General features: G+C 37.5%; 1 protein-coding gene across 2 annotated transcripts; it reads left to right on the top strand.

The window, feature by feature from the left end:
* The first annotated feature begins 7,274 nt into the window (after positions 1 to 7,274).
* Positions 7,275 to 9,365, top strand: LOC137388739 (uncharacterized). Of its 2 annotated transcripts, none has more exons than XR_010978009.1 (6): positions 7,275 to 7,341; positions 7,916 to 7,984; positions 8,117 to 8,200; positions 8,429 to 8,568; positions 8,898 to 8,958; positions 9,137 to 9,171. XR_010978009.1 is itself a non-coding variant. In XM_068075196.1 (6 exons), exons 1-6 carry the CDS (start codon positions 7,281 to 7,283, stop codon positions 9,147 to 9,149), a joined length of 387 nt encoding a protein of 128 aa, XP_067931297.1. In that variant the 5' UTR covers positions 7,275 to 7,280; the 3' UTR covers positions 9,150 to 9,365. The 2 variants fall into 2 exon arrangements, 1 of the variants encoding a protein (XP_067931297.1); XM_068075196.1 differs by having other exon boundaries at positions 8,429 to 8,527; positions 9,137 to 9,365.
* The last annotated feature ends 3,381 nt before the right edge of the window (positions 9,366 to 12,746 follow it).

Below are 12,746 nucleotides of genomic sequence, written 5' to 3'. Positions count from 1 at the left end.
TCTAAGCAACTTCGCTGCGCGTGAAAGCGAGCCGATCTAGACCCACTTGAAGGGATACCAAACAGAATTTACTGATGGATGCTAACTTTTACCTTATTTTTTTGTGCAATTTATTACGTTTAACAAAATATAAGGTATTTCTTACAGCAGATAAATAGGCAAGATAAATGCTTAAAAACAACAAAATGGCAGTGCATCCACATATAACTGAATATGGAGCCTTTTTTTGAACTGCATGTTTTGCAAAAAAAACGTATGGGTAACGCAATTGCGAAGATGAGTGTGAAACGGAGTCGCCACTGTGAACATTGATATTCGATCAATCATCTAATCGCTAGACATGTAGCGTTTGACTTGTTTTGTGATTATTTGATGTGAGGGAGACGCACGTCCTCTTCACCAACCGAAAACAAGTGCGCACTCAGCACGCAATGTCTATGACATTGAACTCAAAGCCTCTGGAAGCGAAGGTCAGATCTGAAAATTATAACGATTTGTGAGTTTCTAGCCGCAATTCCTAACTCGGTTGCGGAATGTACACAGAAATAAGTTTTGGCGCCTATAATATAACTGCACGTTGACAAGGTCGTTTCTACGGAACTACAAAACTGCTAATGCTAACTGTACTGCATAGTTGTAGTAGGCTGTTGTTGTAAATGGTTTTTAGTATACTATTGAACAGGGCTTGTATATTGATACTTTTATTATTACAAACTATTACGTATGTACTACATTGCAAAGCCGTTATTTTATATGACTACAGCAGGTTTTGGCTTGCCCACAAAACAGTTATACTTTTTCTTCTAATTACAATACAATTTGGAACCTGACTCTTCAGCAATTATTAGCCTAGCTACAAAACAGTTATATTTCTTTTAAATATATAGTGGAACCTGACTTTTCAGCAAATATTAGCCTAGCTACAAAACAGTTATATTTCTATTAAATACATGTTAGAACCTTACTTTTTCAGCAATTATCAGTCTGGCTACAAAACAGTTATCTTATTTCAACTTCATGGACTTGAACAGCAAGTATTAGCATGGCTACATAAAAGTTTTATGACTTCATACAAACTAAAGCTTAGAGTTATGAGAAGGTATTATCATTGTATGTTGTAGGTAAAAGTTGTATATGATTTAGATTTATATAACATCTCTAAACGAAATATAATATGTACCAAATAGAAAAACCGTTGAACAAGTTGAATACACTAAGTTACAAAATTGTATAAAGAAAAAGTACACACTGAGTACGGCTGAGTACACACTGCCTTGATGCATATTCCACTAATGCAAACAAACGGACTAGAAAAACTAAAAATGGCTAAACTATATAAATGTATGCAACATAAAAGTTAATAAAACAGTAGTTACTACTGGATCAAGGCATCAATTAACAGGTAATACACTATAATAGTCCGGTGTGAACAAACCATAAAATTTTGTTTTAAAACATATTGAAGATATGCCAGTTATCCGCATACATGTGTACATTGGAAAGCATAACAGAAAAACGTATGTTTATCTATGCATAATGGATTTCTCCATACCATAATATGCTGGAGATGGCCTACTATTGTCATCTTCTGGAGTCAACTTCTTACACCATGACTCATAAGCTTCTAGTACAGCTGGACTCAGTCTAATAAGTTGCCAACTAATGACCTGATAGTCAGAGCTACTCTCTTTAAGATAATATAAAATAGCAGTGTATATTGCATGAAATACTACTCTACTGGTAGTAAAAATATTACGGAATCGGTAGTATGACCTCACGATATACTACCTATGCAGTGATTATCCGAGTGCGAATACTACAGATAACGTAGTAAGCCTCAATCTATCAGAACGCATATAAAACAATGATCTCTCAGGTATTAGTGCAGTTAGTCACCACGTAAACATTGGAGCACAGTGTCATAGTCTTGTGTATGGGCTGTATTAAAATAGGAAGGAAATTAAAATGGTCTTGGATTTGAGTCTAAACGAAGGTAGTTTTGGGGTCGCGTTTCATGCTCATACTTATTATCTTAGATTCGCAAGGTTCTAACAAATTACAAAACTGAAAACTAAAAGACTTACTGTGAACTAGACTACAACAGAACGTAAGTATTCCGCGACAAGATATGATTGATAAATTGTTAAGTAAATAATCAATGTAGGTACACGTTTGACAAGAACAGTAAGTAATTGCTAGATTTTAACGAATAAAACGTAGGAATTTAAATTAATCGCTTTTTAGTAAAAGTCGTGTGACGTGCCTAAGATGATCCTGAACTCTTTATTGATTAAAAATAATACTAAAACAGAAAAAATGTCCCCTTCTTCAGGCCAAGATGAAAGGTTAATACTTGAGAGTGTATAAATACACTCTACAGTGTAATTGTTCCTGTACAGATTTTTACAGTGTTATATTAGTACAAAATTGTAACGATAATATAATAATATATACAGAATGATACTTAAAAATAAAAATTGTATTAGTATTAGATTGACAATTTTTGTGGTTTATATTCTATCATCTGGATCGAGTATTGCTAGAACATCAGTCTTTTCGTGAGATTAAGGAACAAAAAGGCTGATGTTCTAACACGTCACTAGGTGCCGTGCTTAGTGAAATTAGTATTTGATTTTAATGGATTCAAATGAAATCATGAATAAAATTATTTATTTATTAACAAATTTTAATAATTCAAATAAAAGATACTCGGAGTACGATGTACCGTTTGGTACTTTGTGTATATATATATTATTATTATTCTCAGTAGTACTAATCTCGCATTTTATCTTGTATTTTATTCCTTCTAAAAATCTTATTGTCAAAATTTAATACTCGTGTTAATCATAATTAATTATATTTTATATGCAGTGTTGTATAAATCAATGTACTCACATGTACTGAAGTGAAGATGAAGAAGAGCCTCAGTCTTTCGTTACACTTCCTTATATCCTCCCCTATACTGCCTTACACTAGCTTATCTACTAGCTTTACCCACTAGCTTTATCTAGCTTTATGCACTCACCGTAATTACCAAGACCACCTGTACTGCCTTGAGCTCAGACACCAATATAGCCTGAGCCTAACAAATCCCATAATACAACATGCCCTTTCTTTTTTTCTTTTTGTTTTGGGCCACTCCATCACTACCAACAAGCAGACGTAGTAACTTACCTTACTTGTGTTGCTCGTTACCTGACTCCATTAGGGCAGTCTTCATAGGCTATGCCTCTGGCTTGTCTGACCCTGTGCCACCATCTAAAGTACTCTTCTCGCTACTGCCAGCTCCATTGCCAGTCTGCACTGGCTTTTCCATCACCCTGACCTCCGCCGCTACCAATACTTTTACCGTGACCACTATCACTACCAACACTCTTTCCACCAACATCTCCAACACTACTTCGACCAACCCTGACTAGCCCGGAGTCTTTTGGTTGGGTCAGTAATGACTCCTCAACCTCATCTCCGTCTCTTCCATCTTTACCTCGCTCTCCCCAGTAAGAGGCAGGCTCGACAGGCTTCCTGTGGGAGGTCTCCACCTGGGCCGTAACCGGCTGCACAGGGGATGGCACCACAGAGCTGGGAGTTGGCATAGGCCCAGACCTATCTAGCTCGACCTCACCTGCAACCAGTGCAGGTCTGCTGCCAGCAATTCTCCTCTGAACCTCGGCTAACTCCTGCACCACCACCCTGAATGCCTTGACATTTTCCAACTCCATGACTGCTGTCTCCCGTTTGGCTTTCAGCTTAGCCAATTTCTCCTTCGACTTCCTCCGCACCTCCCTTTCCTCTCTTTTAATCTCTGCTACCCTTTTCTCATGACCTTCTCTGTCGAACATTCCATTGCTGGATACCTCGGCTAAAAAATAGCAAACCTTTTCCATTACAGACACTGGTTCAGCTACTTTCTCAGCACCTTCCCTTACCTCATCGTGACTCTGTTCTCTATCACACTCTATAGACACTTGCACATCTCTGGTGCCTTGGGCTGTCCCCTGTTGACTACCAAGTTCCACGTATTCGCTACTCTTCACTCCCTTGGTTTTACAAGTCCACCAATCTTGACCTGTGTGACCTTTCTTAACTTTCTGTCGTGCTCTCTCTGTCAGACTTATTTGTCAGGTTTTGCAACTCGACATCATCTGAAACATAACTTGACCCAGCAATAATGGTTCTCGACAAAAACGGCTTAACTGGCTTAATACTTCTACACTCCTTAACAGCCTCAAACTTACTTTCGCATAACGCATTTACAATAGCAAATAATTTAAGCTGCCTCAACTCAGTTATGCCCAAGAAGTTCGTTCTCAATCCTTTCACCACATGAACTTCAGCAGCCATATGCCTGTCTTTACTTTCCAAATGAACTAGTACACTTCCAACCACTTTTAACTCACTACCATCATCAGTTTCTAAAACTGTCGACGGTTTCTTTAACCATAGGTTCAACTTATTGGCTGTTGCCTCAGGTACCATAGACACCTCAGCCCCAGTATCAAACGTAAACTCTACATTTACTCCATTAACTTCTAAATACTGCACATTTCCCTGGCCTAATCATTGATCTTCACCATATTTACCTCTATAACCAGAGAATCTAACACTTCTGCCCTTACTATTATCCCGGTACCCTTCATCATACCGGCTCGTCTCGCGCCTTTCCTTATACTTCTCCCCCTCAAACCTATCCATACTTTTGTCCCTGTACCTACTAGACTTGTCCCTCATCTCGCGGGGGCTTTCTCAGCCCCTGTACCTCTCCCTACTACTGTCCCTGCTACCATATCGCTCGTAGCTATTATCTCGGCTACCTCCTGACCTCCTGCTACTACCTCGCCTGTTATAACCTACTTCTCTCCTATCCCTACAATAACGGGATACATGTCCTCGCTGTCCACAACAATAACATTTAATGGAGGGACAACTCCTCATCTCATGCCCACTACGTTTGCAATTGTAGCATACTCTACCTTCACTGCCTTCTCTACTGCTTGCTCTATATCTAGAGACATGCCTCTCCCTGCTATTATCTCTATACTTTCTATTGTCACTGTCCTTGTTATACTCCCGGCCTCTTGTCCCATATCTACTAGCATCTTGCTCTTGACTACCATAATACTCTCTACTACTCCTAGGGCTACCCCTAGGGGAAGATCTACCTGCTGAATCATAACTTCTATCTCTATCATTACTCCTGAACTGCGCTCGACTATCAAACTATGATACCTTTGCTACTTCTCTCTTAACCTCACTCTTTAAATCGGTACTTCTACCCTCATTTCTCAAAAATCTATTAGAGTTGTTGGCCATTTCACGAGCCCTCAATGCCTCCTGCAATAACTCCCAAGTAAGATTGGCATTCTTTATTAACTCTCTGCTTACTTCTCTATCTCTCAACCCGTTAACCGCCACAATAAGGGCAAACCTTACCCTATCATTATCGTTAGTCACCTCTGCATATCTGCTCAAACTCTCTACCCGTTGTAAATATTCTCTATCACTTTCCCCAAGTGTCTGCCTAGCCGTAAGGAACTTATGCCCCTTTACGAACATACTTTCTTGTCTACCATAATAATCCTGCAAAACCTCCACTGCCCCTTCATAAGTAGAATTTACGCCATCTACTTCAAACCCTGCACCCCTCAATACTTCTCTACCACTGTGCCCAATAGCTCTCAGTAGTGGCACTAACCTACCTCTACCTCTCATAATAGGGTGTCTATTGACACCTTCACCTTCGTAACCTCTTCTCTCAACAGCACTCTCAATACATAAATTAATCTCCTCTATGAATCTCCCCCACGACCCATCACCATGCTCTCCAAACACCAGCTTCGGAAACCCACTCTCCATCTCTACCCAACACAATATCTCTCCCGCCACAAATTCACTCTACCCCCTTCGTACGAAATTAGTGTAATTCCCACCTCCGAATACGTAATAAATATTTACACCTCAACAACACCGCTACTTCTCCGCTACAACACCTCACAACACCACCCTACCTCACGTCACCTCGCCTGCACGCCCGTGAAAGGGTCTAATCAACCGTTTAAACATACCCGGCAACCAGAAAAATTATCGCTAACGTTGACACACAACAAAAAAAAATTAGAATTTTGTCAACTGCGCCCTGTTGTATAAATCAATGTACTCACATGTACTGATGTGAAGATGAAGAAGAGCCTCAGTCTTTCGTTACACTTCCTTATATCCTCCCCTATACTGCCTTACACTAGCTTATCTACTAGCTTTACCCCTAGCTTTATCCAGCTTTATGCACTCACCGTAATTACCAAGACCACCTGTACTGCCTTGAGCTCAGACACCAATATAGCCTGAGCCTAACAAATCCCATAATACAACAGGTAGTAGCTCTCTTTTTACTTTCTATTAACGCTCTCGGTGGGTGGGCTAAAACAGGCCCGTTTTAGAATATCGTTATCCATAACAACGATATCTAATCTAATCTAAAATTTTCCCACTACACCCTTCTAGAAAGAAGGAAAGGTGTGGGAACTCTTTTATTACAAAAATTCTTTACTAAAAACCTCTCAGGTCTTGAGTTGTTCTCGGCCAAAAAGAATTAAAAACGCATTTGTCCGGATTGTTGGCACAAACAGACCTGCTTTCTGTCGAGTGTTGTGGTGCTTGATAGTATTTTTAAAATCAGGGACCGTAAATTTCTTTTCCACTGCTTTTAAATAAAATGCACACCTAATATATTTTCGCCGTTTAGCTAAACTCTCGATCCCTGTATTTGCTCTTATTTCTGTAAAACTGACTTGCCCCTTTAGTTTAAAAATGAACCTTAAAGCAGTGTTCTGTATTTTCTCAAGTCTTTTGATATCTTTTGATATCAAAATATAATATAAATATTGATATGAATATAAAATAGATAGAAGAAAGTTCAGTTTGAGTTATTTCTATTTTCGTTTTCTTGTAAATAAAAATAAGGAGTGGGAATAAAATTCAATTAATATAATTTTCTGAACAGTGAACAGAACAGGGAACATGACTGTTGGGTTAGTGAGAACTGTCTGTCTGCATTGAACCTGTGATTCCGTTTTGGTAAAACAATCAATTATTTCGTTGTCTTCATCGTGGGAGTTTGTCATAAAATATTATTCTTTGCCCTGATTCTGATTTTTTTGTATAATTTTTACATTTTGTAACTTACACACAGCACATAGGGCCTATAATTAGCAGAAATAAGAAGAGCAGCAGAGGAACCAGCAAAACAACAATCAATAGGAGAGTCAGCGATAGAAGGACCGGCCATGCTATATGAGACTGGGCGATGGGTGCCATTGCAGGAACTGCAGCTTGAAGATATTCTCAGTAAGATCTCAACACCATGTGCAATATCGGGTTGCCATTGTCATCAGTCAATATGTGTTATGCTTATGATACATTTGTTGTCACCTTTGAATACTGTAGAAAGTACTGAAACCTCAAACAAGTTATGTTGCTGGGTCCAGTTGGATAGTGGGTGTCAGCGACACCATTCTTTTGAAGTCTGAGTATTTGAAAAAACCTGTTATCTGTGTCCAAAAAGTGTATGCGTGTCATATCAAAAAGCTTAATATTTTGGTACTATGTGCACTCATACGTTAGACTGCAGGCCATGTTTAGTCTGTAGGTCAACTTTGATGTTTCATGGTATGTATTAGTCCATTTATCTCCATTTATTAGTTTACTACCATGTTGATGTTAGAGGAAATGATGAGACCTAATGTTTTCAAAGCAGTTCCATTTGTAGTATGATTATACTTTCAAAATACATTCAGCCCAAGAGTCAACTGATAAGATATGCGTGTCACTACGCAACTTTCTTATGATCAGTATTACATTTATGTATATATTAGATCAATTTGTTCTAATTTGTCTATACTTTTTATTTTGTAAGTTGCAGATCACAGGCAGATGGCAGAAGAAGACACAGATATGACAGAAGAGCCAACAGGAGAAACTTTTGACAGGGGTGAGAATAATTCCTAATTTTACCAAAGCTATCCGAGGAACAATGGTTTGAAAAACTTGTCTACCAAAGCAGGTCTCCTGGGAAAAAAGTCATGTGATCTGCTGTTAATTGTGGTTTAAATTATATTCTTAGGTAAAGAACGAAAGCTTGACCAAGGAGATGAAGGCACGAGAGAGAAGCGTAAGCGACCAATCGCAGAAAACCATGAAAAACAAGGTGATTGTGGAACAGTCAAAATTTAGAAGGGGGAGAAAGTCCCAAACATGAGGAATTGTTTTTTACCATGAAGTGACAAGCATGTTATACAGCAGGGGACAGCTTGAAATTTTGTTAATATTATTTTATCTACCCACCCCTTGGTAAAATTGTTGCTTGGTTTTCTCTTATCACCTGATCGTTTAAAAACAGAAGGCCTGTACCTCAAATTTAAAGTTCTTGTTATAGTTGATAAACCAAAGCAAAGCAGTGGAAAGGAGCAGAGAAAGAAATGGAGCAGCAGAGAAAGCAAGAGGACCAAAATGTCTGCTGACAATGAACAAGGAAGTGAGTTTAGAACTTTAAAGCCCTAGTAGGGAATGGGGAAGGTGTACTTTATGTAAAATATGAATCATTCTAAGGATTTGCTGAATGCCATTGTATTGTATGTATTGATGCATTTCACTTAGCATTCCACTAGTGGAAGTTAAAATGCAGTGCGAAATCCACTTGCATTACAAGTGGCCCCGGCTCTGTATTGTAATGAGTACCTCTAAAATAAGCTAAGATGACTATTTCGTTTTGGATCATGTTGGATAATGTGACAGATTTTGGTGGGATAACAAAATTCTATCTATTTTTATCTTATGCTTGTTTGGATAAAGTTGCTTGGAAGGATGTTCATCTCTGTTTCATACTCCACATAACAATTTTGTAGTAGAACAACTTACACGCTACTCAGTCAGAGTCCGCCACTTCCCTGACGACAACCTCACAGAGTATGTTATGAAGTTTTGATCTATTACATCATCTACGCTACTATTAGTCTGCTGATTTTGCATGTGTGTAAGTAGACTGAGTTGAACGAAAAAACTTAAAGACAATGCTACATCTACCTACTTGTGTAATACATTGGCCTTACGTTCACATATTATATATCATACATTATGTTAGCAGGTTTAACAACTAGTTGTGTTCGCTATCAACGGAGCGATCGGAATTAGCCAACTGACTGAGTACAATTGGCACGGCTATAGCCAGCTTGGCTAACATGATCAAATTTGGCACAGTTGACACTGTTTTGGCTATTAATGACAAGGTATGCTCGATTATTAAGGCTATACTCGGCTCCGCTAAAACCAGACGAGTTATTGCTTATATACAGAATCTGAGTTACATACGCATGACCAGCCGAGGTTAAAGGAGGCCGAGCTTAAAGATTATATAAAGGAAGAAATGAGCAAAACCAACCACAGCACATGGAAGTTTAACCCCATGCAGTTATACGTTTGTCGCATATTTAACTGTATCATTATATATTTACTGATAAATATATACTTTCATTGCCTCTGATTATTGATGATATTTAAACAAAATCATATTTGTTTGAGCACAGGGCTGCTTCTGCAAAGTCAGAGAATTCAACAAACCCAATCATAGAGCTGTGAACTCGAAACTATCAGTCATACACATATCAGACATGCTGATTTCAAATATGCTCTCATAGTTTGTGTGCATGTCATAGTTTAGCCTGAGTAACTGTCGAATATCATAATCGTCTCCCCACTGATTGTCTCCCCACTGCTTAATTTGATCCCAGACAAATTGACACGTAACTAGCCAACCGCAACTATGAGGATAGTTTGATCATTGGTTTCGGTATTCTGTCAAGATGATTGATGGAAGCACAACATAAGACATTGGTGATCTTTTTCTGGCTCTGATTAATGGTGATATTTAAACAAAATCCTATTTGTTTGGACACCAGGCTGCTCTGCAAAATCAGAATTCACAAGTTAAAAATGACTAAAACTATAGCCTTGGACAAAATCGTATATTTTTTGAGCACTGAAATTATTTGTGAGATAAAAGTATTTTATCGTACTATCAACTATATCGAGATCAATGGTCAACTCGAGATGGTCAACAGTCGAGATCAACTCTTCTTCTATACAGTATTGATACATGTATTTTACAATAACAATATTTTTATAATAACAGTCTGCCGATTTACACTACAGTCATACCAAACGTTGAAATTAAAAAGTTGAAGGTTCATTGCAAAGCAGACAAGAGGTGACTGCAAGTATCTATACATGTACATTACAAAAGCTGACAATGGTATGTGAAAGCTTGCTGTATCAATGTTGGCAATTGCGGACTAGCAACATATTGTATTTTGTTCTACCCTATCATGCCTTCGTTATTTGTGATCAATCATCATCGACATCACTTTCTAATTCTGGTTCCTCAAACTCTACATTATCATCTACATCTGGCTGGTCAATCTGAATTAGCAAGCAATCTCTGATTTTGGAAACAAGCTCCTTGGTCAACCAAGACTTATCCTGCCCTGTTTCTAACTTATCATTGATGTATTCAATGAGGTTGTCTCTCTCTGTAAGTAGTACTTCTACTTCTTCATAACATCTATTGATCCTACAATAATAAATACCAATTAATAGAGAAGAATAAGCAGGTTGCCAAAGCAATATGGAGAAAAAACAATGGAGGAAACTGCAATAGAACACCTCATCTCTCCCGTTGTAAAAAGTACAATTTTTTAGGAAAAGGAATGACTTTCAAGCTGTATGAAGTTTATTTTCTATGAGAACTGCTGGCCACCCTTTGTTCCTTCCAAAATTATGCACTTTTCAAACTCACTGATGCTGAAGATCCACTGCTGCTAGCAATCCTGGACTGATTTCGAGTGCTGCAACCCTCCAAGGAAAATATAGGGTGTCCTGGACTTGGAGAAGTTCCTTCTTGCTTACTTTCTTTCCTTTCTTTCTACCTGTTCAAAATGATGAGATGATATTTCAACAACTACGATCATAATCATTCTGACCCATCATATCTACTATATAAACGGCAATCGTTGTCTATCTGTCTGTCCGCTTTATAGAGTACCGTACTTTTCGGACTATTATCCGCTACTAAGTATCTAGGGCGCATTAACGAGAATATCCGGTTATTGCGCCTCATTACCTAATCATCGTTTGCCGTTTTCATCCCAAAATGACTTAATAATTACAACTCTACGGCTTTCTTTTAGCTACATGACACGCGATGCTTTTTTGTCCTCGACGTATTAAGGCTAATTTGTTTTCGGCAAAACGATATCGACAATAGACTCTCTCGATATTAGAATTTGGCGACTAAATTTTATTAATTCTATGAAACGCGATGCCTTTTTTGTGAACCTCTATTTCTGGCTTTTCTTAAGGTTCAATTGCTAAATCGCTGTTAAGGTCACTACTTTTCATGCGGACAATTGTATTATCTCGAGTAGGAGTAACATCTATATTCTCTCACCTTCGATCAGACAAAGACACTACAATATTTTATTTTTACATAACATATCGTTGTAGCAGTATTGTCGTATTCAGAGTTTTGGTGGATAGCTGTTGGTGGAACAGTAACTTTTTTATACACACACTTTTATGCAAGAATTGTTATTATTAATTCAACATATTCACGAATTTGATTTTGTTTTCTCAGTTTGTATTAATTGTATCATTACCGAATCATCTCATATTGTAATCGTAGCAAAACAGACTCGATATAGCTATTACTTGCTAATTATTTCACTGTTACATCTAAACCCTTTATAGTCGTTGTATTTTTAAAGATTAATTGACCTGCACGAAACCTTTTTTGTCATGATATGAAGTTTAAAAGTTGTTTGACAAAGTAAATTTGAAAACCTTCACAGTTGTTTTAGGTAAAATGGCAAATGTTGCTATATGTCAAATATAAATCAATTTTCTGTTCAGTTTTTTTTTTATTACCCCGGCAACGCTGGGTTGTACAGCTAGATGTATTAGCTTACACACAAGGGTACTCCGAGCGTTGCGATAGGCGACGGTGAGAAAAAAGAGAGATTTGACAAAGTTTGATAAAACTTTACGGTTGTTTTTATTTTCTCAAATTATTTCAACTACACACAACACTTTTCTCAGGATAGGTTGGTTACCTATCATGTTTTCTCATGTTACCTATGTAGTTTGAATGTTAGAATGGCAAATGTTGTTATATATGTTAAAAATACAACTAGATTTTCTGTGTAAAGACTTTTTTATTACCCGGGTACAAGTACAGCTTATGATGTAAAATGTTGAAAAAATATTTTACTGAAGTTGTTTTCTCGCCTTGAAGCGGATTAAAATTTACATTATTTTATTTTAACGGGAAAAATTGTTTCAGATCTCGAAGTTCTAGAACTGATTATGTTCGAGAACTGAGGTTCCACTATACGTTATCAAAAGATATAGGTCGCTGAAAGTTATGAAACTTTAAATTTACATTGGTTTGAAAACCTTTAGTTGTTTTATTTATTTTTAAATCAGTTGTCCTGCACAAAACCTTTTCCTCATAACATGAAGTTTGAAAGTTGTAGTTGTGTGAAAAAGTTTGAAAACCTTTACAGTTGTTTTATTTTCTCTCACAATTTATTTCAACTACACAAAACTCTTCTTTCATGATATGTAGTTTGAAAGTTAGAATGGCAAACGCTGTTATAAAAAATTATGTTAAATACAAATCAATTTTCTGTGCAAAGACTTTT

The sequence above is a fragment of the Watersipora subatra genome, chromosome 2 (assembly GCF_963576615.1).
Source record: "Watersipora subatra chromosome 2, tzWatSuba1.1, whole genome shotgun sequence".
Lineage (NCBI taxonomy): Eukaryota > Metazoa > Bryozoa > Gymnolaemata > Cheilostomatida > Watersiporidae > Watersipora > Watersipora subatra.
This window is presented reverse-complemented; position numbering and strand designations above follow the sequence as displayed.